The sequence below is a fragment of the Pezoporus flaviventris genome, unplaced genomic scaffold (assembly GCF_033815535.1).
Source record: "Pezoporus flaviventris isolate CSIRO_AGI_PZ_B2104156 unplaced genomic scaffold, CSIRO_AGI_Pfla_v1 ptg000083l, whole genome shotgun sequence".
In the NCBI taxonomy this organism is placed as follows: Eukaryota; Metazoa; Chordata; class Aves; order Psittaciformes; family Psittacidae; genus Pezoporus; species Pezoporus flaviventris.
In genome coordinates, this window is record NW_026892631.1 from 6,047,597 (window position 1) to 6,067,278 (window position 19,682).

General features: G+C 40.8%; 1 protein-coding gene across 5 annotated transcripts in view; it reads right to left on the reverse strand.

The window, feature by feature from the left end:
- CLIP4 (CAP-Gly domain containing linker protein family member 4) overlaps positions 1 to 19,682 on the reverse strand; it is a 97,975-nt gene that overhangs the window by 16,673 nt on the left and 61,620 nt on the right. For 3 of the 5 annotated variants that reach the window (XM_061475378.1, XM_061475377.1, XM_061475374.1), the window contains exons 7-12: positions 10,075 to 10,137; positions 9,365 to 9,504; positions 6,230 to 6,369; positions 5,242 to 5,335; positions 4,450 to 4,611; positions 1,209 to 1,327 (exon numbers count right to left, since the gene is read on the reverse strand). In XM_061475378.1, coding sequence (XP_061331362.1) covers positions 1,209 to 1,327; positions 4,450 to 4,611; positions 5,242 to 5,335; positions 6,230 to 6,369; positions 9,365 to 9,491 — 642 coding nt within the window. In that variant the 5' untranslated portion in view covers positions 9,492 to 9,504; positions 10,075 to 10,137. Of the gene's footprint in view, positions 1 to 1,208; positions 1,328 to 4,449; positions 4,612 to 5,241; positions 5,336 to 6,229; positions 6,370 to 9,364; positions 9,505 to 9,860; positions 9,976 to 10,074; positions 10,138 to 13,399; positions 13,485 to 19,682 lie in introns of those variants that run through there. The other 2 variants (XM_061475376.1, XM_061475375.1) reach the window with 2 other exon arrangements.

The following is a 19,682-nucleotide window of genomic DNA, read 5'->3' on the forward strand; positions in this document are numbered from 1 at the left end:
AAAGAGTGAATGACAAAGAGCAAGACTGTATTTGCTTTGTTTCCTTAAAGAAGTCTACAAGTTCAGCCTTCCCTGAGCCCCCAGAACATCTCTGTCTCAACTCTAGAAAAATACCAGTCCTTACTCAGCATTTACACTCTGCTGTCCTCATACAAGCAAACTCTACCCACTGCCTCTGGTCAGAACTTTACTGCAGGACTGAAGAATTAATTAAACACCAGCCTCTCCTTAAAAACCTACAGTCATTCTTTAAGTGAAAGTCAGCCTCATTCAAGTCCCAGTTCCTTAAAACCAGGATATAGCTGGCTTAAAGTTGAGCAGGGAGTTTGCTGTGAGTTTTTAGCCATCGCATTAGCGATGGTTTCGGTCACACCAGTCCCACAATTCAGCCCACCAGGTCCCTCACAAATCTTTGCATCAGCACAAGACGGGTAGAAAACAGAGGCAAGAAAGCACATGGACACTGAACTGTTCGCCTCAAGAACGGAGCCACCTTTTGACAGCTGAGGATGCTTGTGCAACTACAAAGCAGCATTCCCTGAAGCAACCGACTCTTAACACGCAGCTGCCATAGAATCTGAAACATGCACATGCACACTAAATAATGAGACAAAGAAGAAAACCAGTGGTTTTAAAGAGATCTAGACTGAATATCCTGACAAACTGTATGAACAGTGACATTCCAGATTTCAGACCATCAGTGACACCTGACTCTGGAGGACACTTAAAACAACTGTATTTTCTCATTTAAAACTTAATTTGAAAATGGAGAACAGATACTGCCTACGTTACAAAAAGACCACCACCACAACAAAAACAAAAACAAAACCAACACAAACCACCACCCTAACTCTCGCTCTTCCAAAAATATCATATATACTGCAAGATCTGTGGCTAAACACATTATAACTCAGGCCTATTATTTGGTTAGCAAGCAGAACAACTGTTTTCTTCATTATCCAAGCAACGAATAGAAGAGCACCTTAAAAGCTAACTAATGAACTAGACCGTGACACAAAAATACAAACTGCAATACACAAGTGTAACAAAGCATAGGAAATTATCCACAGTGAGTTATAAATCACCTTTTCTCATGCACTATCTCTCCAGGTAACACATTTGTAGCTAAGCAAAACCCCAGACAGATTGTTCCATTTTTTTCAGGTACTTTTTTCACCTTTTGGTTAACCTACAACCTAACTCCTTACCCTAAAGGCAGGATTTGCTCCATGTTCCAGTAAACACTTGACAGCTCCTGTACACAGGTTAAATGCAGCAATATGCAAAGCTGTTCCAAAATCAAAATCACTACAGGTGGCATCCACATCTGCAATCAAACATCACATGTATGTTAAGTCTGTTACATGAACACTTCCCCCAACAGATTCCTTGAACGGACATTCATTTCTACGGTTTATGTTAACATTTTTACACAGACAGTTATGTATGCACTAAATGCACATGAGAAGTAATTCTACACAGAATACCAACCTTATCTGCATCTGCTTATTCATACCATGAACCAATCTGGAAGATGAGCATTTACTTTCATTCCTCTTATAATACTGATGACTTAACTGCAAAACAGGTGCAATTCAGAATGTCCAATCTACTGTGCCAAGGTTAACAAGTTTGTAACTTTATGTTTGCATGTAAATCAATGTTTCAGAATTCTTTATTTTATTGCTCCTCAGTGTCAAATTCTAATACGAGATGCATCTTCAACCAGCTGGTTTCCTTTGTGAGCAGGTAGCGGGACAAGGGAAAATGATTATACTTCTGCTTTACGTGAATTTAATTGCTCATGGGCAGGATGGAAGTGAAGAGCTATACATTTTCATAATTTGTTTTCAAAAACTTGCACTCCAAAGGGTATTTCACTGATAATTTGAAAAACGGAGCACTGCATTTGACTACAAAAGATGTAGCATAATAGGCATTTCCATCACTTATTCCCAATGTATCTTTCAATCTGCTATGAAGTTACTGCTGTTCTAGAAGATTAGCGTTCTAATGTCTATTTGGTCTTTGACTCCTCTCCTAAACCACGTAAGAGAAATGTCACTTTGAGTCAATTATGTATATGACCCTGAATTAAAAACGCCAGCTGATTTAATACACAAACCAAAAGCCAACAAATATCGGCAATAATGTTCCAACCTGAACTAGTTGAGGAACATAAAACATTTCACCTCAGGGTTATACAGGCTCCCAGTATTCTCCAGTATCAGTCTCTGGCCCAGAAACCACCAGCCCTTCTCACAATGTGATAAACAAACTATATCCAAACTGTATCAACATCCTCACTTGTTTATACTAAATTAATATTTGGGGGGCAAATAAAACATTAACATATACAGAAGATAAATAACCATATATGTCTGTAACATATGTCAACTTTATACATACTAATACAGATTGAATTTTATAAAGATACCTTTTATATACCAAATGTCAAAAGACCATCACCAGTTTAAAACCGAGTACAAGCTGTGTAGTTGTATATAACCATTAAAACTTCCATGTTTAAGAAGGCTATCTAGAAGGTATTTTCTGCACACATGGGAACCAGTCTTAGAAAAACTGATCATGACTGTTAGCTACTGAGTCAGCAACAGCTGCTGGTTTAAAGGGTAACTGATGTGTAGGGGTTTTATTATTTTAATTAGACTAGTGCGACTTCCTCAGGTTTGCAAGCTCCTGATTGGAGTTTTTAAGACTACTTTCTTACAGCTTTGTTTTAGGTTTAAGTTGGCATAGTACAGGTGACAAAAAGGAAACACACATATATCAAATTTTAGCCAGTATCTACCTCCAAACTATCTCAGGGAAATTAATACACAGCAATGATCTGTCATTAGCAACCCGTGCGGGTTACAGTCATTGTCTAATGGCACCACACATTGCTAATTCTTAAGCCTTTAACAATTTTTATATTTAAAACCTGCAAAAATGTACAAACAAGCTAGCACTCTGTTGTAACAATTTAGGAGTAAATCTGTACAAAGAATTTAGCTACAGCGCCTCATAAAGGAAACAGCTGAGCAGTAAATCAAAAGGAAACATCTGTGGTAGTGGATGTTTCACACGGGGTCTCTCAGGGTCAGTATACGCTATCTTAACAACTTCTGAATATATTAACAACCATTTGTTCTTGAGTTCAGTATGGATCCATCCAAGACGTATTTGCTTTCTACATACGTCCTCCCTTCTCTGCAAATTGCCTGATGAAGCACAGAGCTAAGAGTATTCCTCCTATTATTAGTTCAGACCATGCATTGTTTTCATGTCACAGGGCAAATCATTTTATACTTTGACTGAGATTTTAAAAAAAAAGGAATATTTGCTTATTCAAGACCTGCCAAACCTCTTCTGTAGGCACTACACAGGAGGAGATGGGAACACCAAATGCAAATGAGGTCTAAAAGAAGACCTAATCCACTGATGCAAATTATGAAGACGGGACTAGTGAAATGCAATGTGGACTTAACCACTGGGCAGTCTTACTTTGTCCTGTGTTACAAACCTATGCTTGTTACCTCTTCAGGTATGTCATACCAATACTATCAGCGCTGCTTAGTGATTACCTCCATGGTGAGTCGGGATCTGGTAAGCAAACCTTGTGTACTCCAAAAACCTGCTAGCTTTTCAGAATTTTGAGTCTTTAGCTACAACCAGCTAAAAAAGGGCATTAATCATTCTGCAAAACGGCACAATCAGAAAGGTATCCAGTAAAATAAATTACCATCTGTACAATCTTCGTATTAAAACTACTGACTCGTCTTGATATCCTGACCGAATGAGGAACAAATGGTTCTGGGTCAGAACCATTTCTGTATTTCCATTTGCATTAATATAGAGAGGGCTCCAATTACCAATCCTTCCTATCACCATTCCCAAAGGTATTATCTTTGTTTATGCCAAACTGCTCCTTACACACAATCTTCTAGATAGACAAGTGGGAAAAATGAGCCCATCAATGTTGCTTAAGTCACTAGCTTGCCACCTGCTATCACCAACCCCCCACTTCTCCTTTACCCTTCTCCCAGGATTTCAAACATATTTCTCGATGTTTAAGGAATCTCTAAAACCCTAAGAATTTACCAGAATAGTTACATCTTTGGTTTTCTGCATACATTCTCTTAGTTCTCAACAATTTGGAATTACCCTGTTTTATTTCTGTTCTATTATGCTTTTCTACCATCTTGTACAAAGCTCAAGTTTATTGTACTTATTCCATTGCTGCTTTTTAAACTACAAAAAAAAAAAAAAACATAGGTTAAGAAAAAAAATAAGCCTATGAGGATGACTAAAAGAATAAGAAATTGGAAACTATTTATGTATAATGGATAAACAAACCCCACACTTAAAACACCGCTACGCACCAGCTTAGGGTCAACACAGAACAAAATATAGACAACTACACAAAACTAAAGTAACAAGGCCTACCTTTTGGCTTTGCTTTTTTCAAAATAACACTAATAAGTTCTGGAACATCAAAGTAGGCAGCATAGTGCAAAGCATTCATGTTTGTCCAGCGGCTGCGTAAACTGCTATCAGCACCCAAATCAATGAGCTGCGTCGCAAATTTTACAGCAGTTTCAACATCACCTGCAAGGTTAATTTTGTAAAGTATGGATTAGAGATGTATCTGACCCCAAAAAACATGCACATGCTTATGTGCAACACATACTGAACATTAAGATGTATGCCAGAATAATTACTATGCCTTTCTTTTTAGGATTAGGATGCAAAAATCTTTGCCTTTTATCAAGATGGGCTCAAATCTCTACTACAGTATGTAGTAATACCACCTGTTTCTCTCTGATGTAAATTGCAGGCCACAATGCTGAAGTTTATGTTAAAAGATCTGCCAACACCAGGAAAGCTAATCTATGTCAGACCTCACTTAGAAACTTAGCTCAAACTCACAGGGGAACAGCCAGTAGTCACCTACATACTCTGGTTTCACTGATGATTGCACCTCGCTCTGAAAACTCATAGCCTTTGCTATGTTAAATGTATGTTTAAGTTGGTACCATTGTTTGCAATTCCTATTACCACTAACTCAAGTCATGTCACAGCCATAACTGTATCTCCTTTTCTGAAGGCCACAAGAAGAGCCAAAACCAGGCACTAAAACAAAAATCTACTGCAAGCAAAAATTCTGTAATAGTCAGTGGGATTAGCCTCTGTGAATGAATTAGGGTTTTACATCTGTAATGACATTTCTTTACTCACCAATGCCATGAGCCCCTGATTTGCAAGTGTAATGTAAGAGAGTCATATCAGTCAGTCCATCTCTGTCATTCACATTGCAACCCCTTTTAATGATCTGACAGAGAAATGGAAAACAAGCACATTTTAGCTTTGGCATATCTCCAACATCTGTATTATTTAGTAAGTTATTTCAGATATATTGACTCGTGGATTCATTTTAATGGTTAATGACAAAGAAGCCTTCCAGAATAGACTATAACTGCAAGGACTGAGCAACATGCAAAAATGCAATAAATAGCTTTATATGAGTATCATTAACCTTCATTGTTTAGATTTTAAAGCTTCGATATATCATTACTTCCAACATAAATTTCACATGCTGAAAGGTTAACTACCTAACTGAAGAATAGGAAAATTACATTGTTAATGAAGTCGTTCTCCCTTTGTTCTCTGATCTCTCAACAATCCTTCCCCCCAAAAGAAACCCAGAGTTTTACTATGGTAGGAAGAATCTTTACTATACTCCCCACCTGTCTACAGAAAAGTCTACAATCCAAAAGAACAGTAAGAAAGAAGGATGGAATAACTAGAAACAAGGTGACTTCTGAAAGCAGGCTACTGCAGGTTGCAAATCTATTTCAGTTCCTAATAAATTTGGTGCCTTGGAAACATTATCCTTATGCAGGCTTCACTGCAACTTCGTATATTGGAGTTTAAGATTACTGCTAAGTAACTGAAACACCACGGGTCTCTGAACAACTGCTTTCAGAAGAAACACTGTTCCTGCCATCTATCCAAATGTACTCGATTTTTATCTAGCATCTTTCTCTTTCCACATGAAAGTCGACAGCATGTGGAATACAAGACACTGATCAGGATATACTTGTTAAAAGGCAGAAACTATATCTGCACTTAGAATTAGTTCTGTTTCTGAGTGAACTGTTCTTATTTGCTGTCACCACTGCTCTTTAACACTGAAGGTATTCAAGTATCTTCATTTATACCTCACCTCATTCCCAATAATATCAATATTCTGCTGGACCTGTGGAACCCACTGCCGTAAGATAGCAAACAATTCAGAAACTGATGTTTTTGGGTTGAAAAGTATTTCTTGACATGCTGCATCATTGGGATCGAAGAAGGAAAACTCTGTTGAAAAAATAAAAAAGGAATCATTAGGTACAATTTTAAGTTTCAACATACATCTCGTTTTTCAAACTCGGAGGCAAAAGACCAGCAGAGAGGCACGTCACTACCGATCACACTGGAAAATCAACGTTGAATTTATTTAGAACATTTTCTTTACCATCTGGTCTATTTCCTTTCGTACTAAGGTCTTGCTTACACTCCTGAAAAAGCTTTGAATGAGCAACCAATACAATGGTCCTGCAAGACTGATTTTAAGTTTAGGCAAGGACCAAGAGAGATGTGCAGTGATTATGCTAATAAGAGCTTTCTCTTGCTTCAAGCTAGCCAAAGACTGCTGATTCTAAGCTGTTGCCAGGAACACACAAACCTCTTGATCCTTCAGTGATTAAATGCATACAGGATTTCTCCATTTGCTACAAAACATGTCTTTTCCTCCTTCTTCCATCATAATTCACATAAAACATACCAAAGTATCAACACATGCACAGATCAGGTAGGTGTTCTATGGCCTCCCTTATCTTCAGACAGTTCACAAATGTACCAATCCCAGCTGATGGCAGATGCAGGTAACAAACATCTTTAAAAATTAAGCCACGGAACAAAGATCAGAAAAATATACCTATTTTTTAGATTTTAAGCTTCACGTCACTTCAGGTAACCCAAAGTATAGGTGTGAAAACTACCTTGTTATTAAAGCATGATATTTCATGTTATTTATATCTGTGTGCCTATGTATATACATATACTGTATTTTAAATTTGAAGAATTTCTTCCAATTCTGGAAAACTATGTAAAAGAATCTGGATAGCAACAGCTATTAGGAGAGGGAACGGAAGCAGAACCTGCTGTCATCAGCAAATGACTGAATCATGGAAAACACTGAACTTTTAACCCCCACTGTAGCCATTGGGGAATTGCCTTCTCAAAAGGTTTCAAATGGATGTACAATGTCAGCTTACATCAATCACAGACAGAAGGCTCTCAGAAGAGACATGCAGGTTAAGTAAAACAGAGCATCTAGGTGTATGGCGTGGTGTAAAGTACCTCTGAACCAATCACCATCACCTTTCCTCAGAAACAGCATACCACACTTCTAGATTCCATTAACAGATAAAAGCACAAATGGACCTTGCTCCCTGGCTACCTACAGTTCTTCTAACTGCATTGCCTTGATTCAACGAGAATGAAAATGAGGACAACTTCACTGATACTTAGCATGAATTCTTACATGCACCAAGCATACAAAAATCCCAAACCCCTTATCTCCCAGCACTACACAAAAAGTGCTTCTTACCTACGTCCCATGCACTGACATAGATGTACTGATTTATATCTGAGTTCCATATAAACCACAGCTGACATATTGCTGAAAGCTATGAAGTAAACAGACAACTGAGCAACCTGATCTAGTTGAAGATGCCCCTGCTCATTGCAGGAAGACTGGATTAGATGACCTTTGAAGGTCCCTTCTAACTCAAACTATTCTATGATTCTATGACCTAACCAATATGATTAACAATCTTACACAACATACATGATTCTTACCCTACCACGAACGTTTCTAACTGCAAACCTGAGCTAACTTATGTATCAGAAATCAACTCTAGCAGACTCACAATCAGCATGCTAAGGTAAAACACCTGAGAACACTTTAAGCATTAATAACAACCATTGTAAGTGCTTAACAGGGATCAGCTGCAGTGTTTTCAAACATTACAGAAATACAACAGAAAATCTGTCAAAATAAAAAACTCCATAAAAGTAGACAATGGCATCTAAATAATTTAAAACATTACTTTCTCCACCTTTTTCATGCATTGATCACAACTGTATTAAGGAAAAATAAATGCACTTAACGTAACAAACAAGAATCTTTTTCTGTGGTGGTTCAACCTTCTTTACCCAAATTCTCTAATATTACTATTACACAGGTGACAGTGACCTCCTATAAAAGCATTCTTTTTATTCAGTCAGTAGGCACAGACCAAGTAGGACAGATAACGGTGATATTGCAATGTTATCAGAAGATAATACAGCACAAAAATATTTAAAGAAGGGCAAATGAAAAAATTTTCTAAGGGATACAAAAGCAGAACAGAATAAATGTTGGCAGTACGTAGAGTAGAATAGGATGGAGAGGTTATGAGAAAGGGATAAACCATGTAAAGACACATGCTGTATACTAAAATACAGTGTATTGAACTGCTGAATTTCCAACTTGTTCTAACTCATCAAATGGGTCTCAAGAATGCGGAGTCTGTCAAAGACAGAACATTACATATATTTATGGTTCCTGAATATAGTTGACTGCTGTAATCAATGCACAGCAGGAAAAAAATTAGAGGTGGAGGCAGTAATTATTAAGTTATATAGATGCTATTGACATCTGCAATATTCAAAAACATTATAACTGTAGCTGTCTATGAAGATCCTCATCCCATGACATTTAAATGTTATATATCCTGCTTCAAATACTGTAATTTAAAAAGCCAATTCAACATTATTTCGAAAGCTGATCACTTGGCACTTGCTAGAATATTCTAACACCGATTTCACAGTCCTTACCACAAACATCTACACTTCCAACAGAAACACCCCCATAGTCTATTGTTTACATACTGAAAGCACAAGAAAACGTGTACCTCTGGAGGTTTTAAATGTGATGTGGATACTTACTTATATTAAATGACTGAAATCCTATATCTTAACACAATATCCAGTTGTACAACGAGATGTAAAAAAACTAAAAGTATCTAACCACACACATACGCAGAAGAAAAGTAAGAAGAAAAAGAATATTACAATTTAAATTTGATGCAATAAAATAGAAAAAGCATGGGTCTTCATCTTTCATTTCCTTCAAAAATAACAGAGAAGTCATTTGATAAGCTTTTTCTAAAAATAAAGAATAATTTCAGAGTTGATAGCTTTTCTTAAAATTCATTACTCAAATCTATTCTCTACTGATCATAAATTTACTGTTCAAAGTACATACCACAGTCTGAAGGCATCGGTGCTGCAGCCACAGAAAAAGTAACAGATGTTTCAGAGTTTAAGAACCTTTCTCTTTCAATGAGGGAATCGCCTTCTAAGGAAGGTTCTGGGAGATCCTCTATGGTCATCTTCTAAAAGCCACTTTAGAAAGAAATAACATATAACCTCATTAGAAATACTTCGGATTAGTGCTATCATAGTATGATATAATATGCAATGAGACCAAAATCTTTCCTTTTTGCAAGCACAAACTATTACTACGATTTACATTCTTGCAAACTAATACAATGAATTAGTAAAAGCTAGTAGAGTGTGGTGTCAAGGACAGTCAACCTCTAGTTTGGACTTCACCACTAAACTTGCATGTTATTAATGGAAAACATGGTACTTCCCCCAGTTTTCCACTTTTGCGGTAATGCTGTAATGAGCAACCACAGGGTGATGATGAATGGATTAGTGTGTTTTGCAGCTTTATGAAAATGTGAAGCATCAAGTACCTGTCTTCATAATCTGCATGCATATTCCTTTCCTTCACCATGAGCAAGAACATGCTACCAGCTACCGCTCTCTCCTCTTTTCAGATTCTCAGCTCTTTCATCTTCCCACGCAAAGCTGCAGACAATTCATCACCAAGTGACTCACTCCTGGACTCATGATTCCGTATCAGCTCCTTTCCCAGCTTCTCCCCTGTTTTTGAAATAGCTTACTTACCACAGTGTTGTAAACCTCCACCCCAGTGTTGTTTCCAGTCAACTTTTCCGGCCTTAGAGCAACCTAGAAGAGAGAAGAAAGATTAAATAGCCATACAGAGCTATAGTGACATTTTCTAACAACCAGGCCAAGTCATGTTCCAGTTACAGTTCACAGGCTAAGATTAGGAGAGCTGCTACCACTTGTAAGACATCTAGTTGGGAAATTCAGTAACAAAACACGTTACTCTGAATAAAAACAAGCATTATTGCACTACTGGAAGCTACATCTCACAACTGAAAACCTGAAGTTCTGCGTCTTAAATTTTTATCATTAAATACTCAGGGTAAAAGCAGTGCTTCTGCTAAACAACCTAAATTTGTATTCTGCAGACTGCTATACAGTGCTCTTTACTCAGGAATTTGTTCAGCCACTTTGCGTGGCAGAAAGAATTCGTGGAGCTTTAAGGCATATTTGGGGTTTTTTTTACATTTAACCTTTATACATGAGTAAACAGGAGAAATAAAATGCAGTCTGCTTTTGAGAGTTAATTTGGGTTTTGTTTCTTACGCACAAGCAGCTACGTGAATTGATTCATTCTAACATTCCTCCAGATATTGCTGTGCTGTTTGGGAACCTCACATAATCTACACTGTAATATAAAAGGCATTTTAACAGTGGATTACAGATGATAATCTTGAAGTAAATAAATGAAAACATCCTCTGCTTGCACACCATGCACAGTTCACCCTGTCCTTAACTTGGAAAAGAGGTCCACATGAAAAATGGGTGGTTTTCTCCAACTAATTTATTTCTTCAGTCTTATGCAGCTGTACAAATGCATTTGCTGGCATAAAGGGAAGATCAAGGAAGAAGCCACTGGGACGGCAGGACTAATTCCTCCCACAGCATTATCAAACTGCATTGGCTTAAGCATTCTTAAATTCAACAAGGCCAAAATATCACCAAATTATTTCAATTATTATTTTCATCCAGTAATAAAAAGTTAAAGAGTTTATATTCTGGATGGCTTTACAGTCATGATAAACATGACAGCAACAGCTTTCTTGTAAGAGGGACCAGAAAGCCTCTTAGGCTGCAAGTCACTAAATCTCTTTGGTAGGGCAACAGTGAAATAAATTGGCTACCATCTGATATTTGTTCAGAGGCTATTGCAAACCAAACCAAAGCTTTGTAAAACACAAGAATCCACAACAGTTTTTCACAGGTAGCACATCAGACACTCTCACCAAATGCACAAAGGAACAAGTAATGTGCTTGACTATAGAAAAGAGAACAGCTGAAACTTAAGTTAGAAAAAGACATGAAAGGAATTACAAGCTTTTTGTACAGCACTGCTGGTGCAACACTGAGGAAACGAAAGAAAGACAATGAAAAGTAGCCAGACCTGACTGAGTAGATGGTAACAGGAAGAGGTGAGGTGCGTAAAGTATGATGACAAAAGTTGCCAGAACTTGAAATCAACAGAGGCATTCGAAAATTAATACAAAAAAGTTTACTTCACACAGAAAAGCAAACTGAACAGAACAGAATCTGTGTGATGCAAGTATTTAGGGCATCTTTTACTACGGAAACAAGCAGGAGAATACAATCTGTCACATGAGTGAAAGGAGCTCAGCACAGACACTACCAAAGCAAAGCAAGCAGGGAAACAATCCCTGTTGTTGGGTAGGTGACACCCAAGTGCTACAATGCATGAGCCAACCAGTGGCTTCACATGTCTTATCTATACCAGTGCCAACACCCCCAGACCTGCGTGCACATCCTTACACCATGGAATTTTAACTTGCATCTAGGAATATATTACCATGCCATCATACAGTACTGAGCTATGCAATCAAGGCAACACGCTTTGCAACCATGACTACTTCCAGAAACTGCTAGCTCAGGTGTAAGAACATCACAGCCTGTTAATGTCAAACACGTACACCTGGAAAGCACAAGATTGAAAACTTTCAAAGAAAGGGAAAAGGCAAACAGGTATGATCCTAATAGCGACTTCTGCTCTGTGCAAACACATAACTGCCTGACGTATTAAAAATATCCAATACATACAGGCTAAGGCAGGATGTCCTAAGAGAAATGGCACCAAAGGGCTTCCAGAAGAGCAATGATTTCTCTGCATTCATAAGATGAGTTTAGACAGAAAGAAACAGAGAAATTCAATGAACGAAAGGACAATTTGCCTGTTCACAGCACTGCCAAACTACCAAGAAGCATAGTTTAGTACAGCAGAGAGCATGAGAATTACGATCTGCCAGCCATACGTTCTTCCAACTGAATTAAACCTGAAAATGAAAAACAGAAGTAACACTAGGGAAAAAAAAAATAAAACACTTGGAAGAGCGCTCAGATGCACATCCACCTACACCGACAAGGCTGAAAAGCAGCTACAGGTTTCCTGATATCCATACATTACAGAGAAGTGCATAGAACCCCTGCATAAAAAAGGTGTATAATACAAGATCCAGGTTTTTCATGTACTCCAGATTTCTTAATTTGCAACTTGTGTTAAAGCACACAAAGTTTTCTTTCAAGTTGTACAAAAACCCTGGAAAATGCTAAAGCACTTCAAGTGCTGAAATGCAATTGTAATGGGGCTTCGACAGCACAACTTGTTACAAACGTGATGCCATTTTTGACAAAACCCACGTATAATGGACTACTTATCGTGTACTTCTACGTGCTCATGAAGCAAAACTGAGTTCAGAGAACGAGCCCTGCACATACACTGTCTCCTCGCTCCGTAGGACACACGGCGCGAGTGGCAGACCTATTCCGCGTACACAGGTTCACTCAGACTGGTTTCTCCACTGGTGTGCGGGGCCCTCTCGCAACACGGAGCTTTGTTTTGTTCACATGAAGTTTAAACAAGCCCGGGTTTCAGAGCTGCCCCGGCTGGCTCTGCCAGCCCAAAGCCTCCCGCGCTACCTCCCGCGGCAGGTCCCGCTCGGACGCGACCAAGGGGTGATACCACACTGAACCTCCGGAGCCTCAGCGGGCTGAGGTGAGGGGGAAACAGAGACGCGCTAAGGCCTCGCGGAGCCGGGGCCTCCCCGTTCCCCACACGGTGCTCCCGCCCTGCTCCTCGCAACCCCGGCCCACCGGGCGGCCCCGCCAGGTGCCGTGTGCGCGCTCGCAGCTGACAAGCGGTAACTGCGGCGGGGGCCAGGGTCAGCCGCGGCCCACCCTCTGCGGGTGCCCCCGCGCCACCACCCCGCGCAGAGGGATGCCGGGCCATCGGTAGCAGGCCTCCGGTGCCCACCCCGCTCCCCACGGGAGGTGTGGGGACACGGCCGCCACCCTGTCCCTCCCCAAACCGCACCTGCTCTCCTCGACCACAGCCTCAGCCCCACTGGGGCCTCCCGCGCCCGCCCGCTGCTGAGGCAGCCGCGCGAGGCCGCAGCCTGCGCCCGCCCCGCCCCTCCCCGCCCACCGGCCTATCGGCGACCAGCACCGCCCTGACCGCACCGCCCCTCCCCGCCCACCGGCCTATCGGCGGCCAGCACCGCTCTCCTTGCCCCGCCCACCCTGCTCCCCCACAGGGCCCCAGTCCCGGTGAAGGCCTGTCGGAGCGCAGCCGCCCCCAGCACCGGTCGGAGCCGTTTCGCCCAAGGTGACCGCAGCCCGCGGTCGCCTGGGTGAGGATGAGCCTGGAAAGCGGCCAGGGCGATGCAGAGGGCGGATCTGCGGCCTAATCCTGGCGCTGCCCACAGTCACACAGCAGCGGGACTCGGAAATAAAGCCAGGGGAAAACGAAAGGCAGGGGAGCTGCAGAGCAGGCAGCCTCGGTCCGCGGGGGAGCAGGGAAGTAATCCCGGTGCTCCAAGATGCTCGCGCGCCCGAAGGAAAATAGGGGTAGGAAGTACGGCGGGAAGAGAAGGGGGAAGCAGGGGGGCTACAGGCAAGAATCCTCCTTCCCTGAGGATTCCAGGTGCCGGGTGTTCCGGAATGCTTCCTGCCGTTAAATGTCCATGCACTAACAGCTGCATAAAGAGACTCGCTTAAGGTCACGCGTAGTCACTGGTAGATTTAAGCATAGCACTCAGAAATCTGGACTTCCCAGTTATTTTAGTAACCATCTGGAGGAACAGAAGTAGCCGCTTCCAAAATTTTTTTCCAGGGGTGCCTGTTCAGCAGCATAAGCTTAATAAGGATCTAAATCCAAGGACTGGTAATCTTAAAGAAAGCCTTGCAATGATAAATCCATTTTCATACCAGGCTACTCGAGGGGAATTTGTCCTGGATAAAACCTTAGACAAGTTCTGCTATGTTTTTATGCTCAATATGGATCACTATTAAATAAATATAACTGACGTTTATAATCAGGAATTTGTCATTGCTTTTCCAGTGATAATATTAATTGTGGGGTGAGGAGGGAGGAGGCAGGACAAATAATGGGAATGACAAGTGGAAATTACCTCAAGTGAAGTATTGGGAAAGTCAAGATCTGCAAGTGCTCTCGGATCCCAGAGGCTTGAAAACTGAAAGAAGTGGAACACGGAGTTGCAGTTGTGACAGTAAACATGGTACCAGATGGCTAGAGAAAAGCTAAGAGAATTCTTCCATTTCCTAGAAATGTTCCACGATTCAGAAAAGCCAAATGAAAACTGTTCTCCAGGAAAATGCAGGCCTGCAACTTTCACCTCAAGGGTATGTAAGAAAAAGAGTTTATAACCAAGACATGGATATAAGCAAGATCAAATGCAAGCTTAATACTGGCAGCTGATGTCTGCCTTTTTTGAGATGCTATGTGCTGGGCAATGGAAATGTTTCATGGCTGATACTGAATAATGGGCTTCAGTGAAATGCCTGAAATGGCAATTATGACTGGTTCTGGAAAAGACTAGGGTATAGGAGAACTTCAATGCAGGTAAAGCACAAGCACAAGGAGGGAACAGCGCTGAGCTGAACGGGATGCACTGTGCTGAGGGAGGTTACCGATGACAATGTGGGGTATTATTGTTGGAACTAATCTTTTCCTTTAAAGATTTTAGAAGAAAAAGGATTACTGCTAAAAAGGAATGACCTGATAGATTGATACATGAGATCATCATATGGAAGTGACTGAGGAAGAGAAAGATGTGATTGCAATCAACAGCTCCACAATAAGCATCATTACCAATACAATGCAATGGCAAGAAAAAGCAAACACTTAAGACCTGTAACTGGAGAGTGAGAGGCAGCTAATCTAGCATGTACAGAGAAGACTTGCTAGTTAAGGAAAAGAACAGTCTGTTTTAGGAGGTTACCAGAGCATGGCTTGTTTAATTCAGCAGAATGAAAGCTGAGCTAGTTGCCATCTGCCATGGAAAATGGTGTGTGAATTCAAGGGAAATGTTGAATACAAGGATAAAACTGTGTGTGATACTTTTATGCTAGAAAATTAAGGTAAGCACCTAAAAAGGCGTCTCGGGTTCTACAACATCCTTCCTTTTGGATCAGTAAAGACAAAACACCACACGTTTTAGCTCAGAGTGAACCCTGTGACTTAGTGCTACAACCGCAAAGAAGACTGGACACCGCTGCCTGACAAAATCTGTCCTTTCTCTCCTGACTTCCAGTCAGGGAAGGTTTAAAAGTCTCCTGCAATGGAGACTTTATAAAGGAGCTTTAAAGCTCACTCTGTAGCTTTCACAATATCTTTTTCAGCCGCTCCTGTGTGCCAGGATATGAATCTAAATAAAAGTCTGCTCAGCCTATCCTGTCTGACTCATTCAGTGCTGCCATAAGCAGCAAAGTTGATGAGCACCTGCAGAACTCAAAACAATGGGCTGCAGCAGCTCTGACCACCGTGGGAGGAAGATGGGAAATCGGTGCTTGTGAGCAACAAGCCTGTTTTAACTAAAATACTATTTCACTTCTTGTTTTCCCTTTGAGCAGAAATAGGGCATTACTGACCAGTTCCTTTCCACAGATTTACGTGTCAGAGGAAAACGATCATTTGAATAGCTCTGCAGCTTGAAGTAGAGCCACTCTAGAGCGAGAACTAGGGCAGCAGAGAGGTTCGGGAAATGAGCATGCTTATGTACCACTTCCAGTGCAGCCTTGGGACAGCAAGCATGTTCCAAAGATGATGGATGCACTGGGAGCTACCCTCCGAGTTGGGTGTGCAACAAGAAAGATGCATATCCACCCACAGTCAGGACTCTCTCCTACAAAAAAGACTGGTCATTGTCAGACTTTCCAGCCCTGCCCCCCTTCCTTCCCTCCAAGCATCAGTCAGCACCCCGCTGACTTTAAATTGTCCTTTCCAGTTTCTGCTAGGTCTGCAAACTGCCAGCTCCTCAGATCACATCTTCTGCTTCTGGATTCACAGCCTTGAGGAATGCTGTATTTATCTCAATTTTCAGGGGAACATTGAGACAATTAAGGTGAGGGAGCTCACTGAGAACTGGAAGAGGCATGAGGCTAAATAGCTGCATCCTATTCCATAGTGCTTTGGGATATTTTCCAGGAAGACATTCCACTGGACCTCACTCCTGGATCCCAAATCAGCACTACCACCCTGAAAACGAGAGAGGCCACTGCTGCCTGCTAAACTGCCAGTCCCCCACCTGACAGCAACTTGCCTTCCTTGAAATTGTTCCACAACACCAAACCTGCTTCCACTTTTGGGAGCTGACGTAACCACTGTTCAGGCTAATGAGACTGTCCCCTTTCAATTTTCTAGATTTACATAACTCTGGAAATCTATACTTAAAGCTTTATGCCGTTTCACACAGCTCTTGGTCCTAACTCTTACCCTCTTGTAGTCACTGTCTTAACCATTGAAACCAACAGTGAACGGATTAGTTACAACAGACAGCAAGCTTTTAAATACCCACGAAGATCTTAACAAAGAGAAACTATGACTAAGTGCCCAGAATACACATTCCAAAAATTATAGGCGTATGTAAATATATCTTACAAAACTACTGCTGACCTCAAGTGGGCATACAATTTTTCTCAACTCCTTTGGGTCATCCGGGTGTACCAACAGCCCTGTGCAGGCAAACACCCCCCAAACTTTATATTTCTTCCTAATTCCCTTATGTATTCCTTAAGTATTCTTGCTGGAGAAGGAAATCAGTTTCCTACCGGTTACAAGTGTTTTCTCTTGTCCTGCTGCTGTTTAAAAAGGCTTGGTTTTCGCAAAACAGGTTTTGAAAGCATTAAGTTCATATTTGCTGTCTCATGCAATAAGTCTGAAGCAATTTAATTACATTAAAAAAGGAGATGGCAGGAGTTGAGCTTCACACAAGCAGTTCTGAAAAGTTAATCCCTGACTCAGAATCAAGATGAATTTTGTCTTTCACTTGCAGCATCACCATTAATAAAGGCTCTATACAGACTCGCTGGTTTCATGTATTCTTTTGCAACTATATTTCCTTTGAGCCATGATATTCCTATTCTTTACCATTGTCACCAGGTAATTACAGAAAGGAAAGAATCTACTCCCATCTCCTAGAAGAGTGCCAGCTCTTCAGGAGAAGCTGAAATAAAAAACAGCAATTTCTTATTTAGATAGTGACATCTAGACCAATAACATGAACAGCTCCCTGGTTATGTTCAATTTGCTGATACAAAAAGAAGAAAAAGCAGGTTTCTTTCAGAGTAAAATAGCTTTTTTAAGTTGTTGTTATCACTCAAGCTCTCTGTAGTACCTCAGGGTGCAGAAATTCAGTTTCCCCATAAGTCATCCAACAGATACAAACCTGAAGTTTTAAAGACCCTGGTATGAGCATTCATGCATATTCCCCTTTTAAAGCCTGTCAAAAGCAGTCCTTCCCTCTCAATTTTCCTTGTTTCCACAATTTTTAAGCTTCTGTCAGTAGTTTCACACTGACATTTCATACAGTTTTTAAATCACATTAGTCCATAAAGCCCTAAAAGCCATCCCATGGTTACAGCACTGTTAACACCTTCGGGGTCTGAATAACACACAACTCCACCCAGGTTCAGGCCTTATTCTTGCCTTTTCCAGAGCACTTCTATTGCCAGTTTCAGACTAGTCTTAGGTTTTCACCAATTGTGCATGATGGGGTTTGAACATATAAATTCTTCCCTTGAGGAGAGCTACATGACCTGGCAACTCCCTCAAAATGAGAATACTGGCAGTTATAACAGTAGAATTGTAGAATATCTAGGGTTGTAAAGGACCTTAAAATCATCTAGTTCCAACCACCCTGCCATGGGCAGGGACACCTCACACTAAACCATGTCACCCAAGGCTCTGTCCAACCTGGTCTTGAACACTGCCAGGGATGGAGCATTCACAGCTTCCCTGGGCAACCCATTCCAGTGCCTCACCACCCTTACAGGAAAGAACTTCCTCCTTATATCCAATCTAAGCTTCCCCTGTTTAAGTTTTAACCCATTACTCCTTGTCCTGTCATTACAGTCCCCCCCAGCATCCTTAGAGGCCCCCTTCAGATACTGGAAGGCTGCTATGAGGTCTCCACGCAGCCTTCTCTTCTCCAGGCTGAACAGCCCCAACTTTCTCAGCCTGTCTTTATACAGGAGGTGCTCCAGCCCCTGATCGTCCTTGTGGCTCTCCTCTGGACCTGTTCCAACAGTTCCATGTCCTTTTTATGTTGAGGACACCAGAACTGCACACAATGCTCCAAGTTAGGTCTAACGAGAGCAGAGTGGCAGGATCATCTTTGATCTGCTGGTCACACTGCTAGAAAGAAAGTATATGAAAGGAGGAGCAAAGGCAATTTACACACAATCCATATGTGAGAGGAAAGCCTCATTTGATCCTAAAATAATATTTTTGGTGCTTTCCTAAGGCCTGTTTCTCAAACACAGTTTTCTGTTCATTTGGCGTACTTGTAAATCACTCAAGTCAGCAAGTACACATGTAACAACACTTGGGCATCTACTTGAACATGATCAACTCGTTTTCAACGCGGGTTCTGCAAACAGTAGCACTGCAAGCGAAAATACATTACTGTAGTAACTTACATCAGCATGCAGAAATCATAACCTACAGATTTCAAATGCACCCAATCCCCTTACATTCAAAAATGCTTCTTTGCCATTCTCCTCATCAATATTCTCTTCTACCACTGTTTTTTACCTAAAAAAAAAAAAACATCTTGGCTTCCCTTTTTGTTGCATGACCACTAGACAAAGCATTTTCCTTAGCATTTTCCATGAGGTAAAGCATTTGGGTTTTTCTAAAGTGCTCAGAAATGCAAAGCAATATATAACTGCTTAATAACAAGAATATTGATGGGAAAATGCATTTTCATAAGTAGTTGGAAACAGGCAAATTAATATTCCTGCTCTCACAGAAGCTCAAAGTTTGCTGCATTAGTCACATTGCATATACATGCAAACTGCAATTGAAGTTAGGAAAAAACAGATGCATTGTTAAAAAGCATTTTCTGTCACCCTGGATCTCTATTTAATAATAGATAAACTGAATACTGGCTTACTCTTAATATTTAAAATAATAAATGAGTGCATAATGAATAATCATAAGCCAGCACTTTGCATTTTTTAACCATGTATGCATTTCATCTAATATGTTAATGCTTGGCATGAAAATAACTATAAAAACAAAAGCCAAACCAAAATGCCATGACTGTGAGATCAAGGAAAAAAGAAAAAGAACTTCC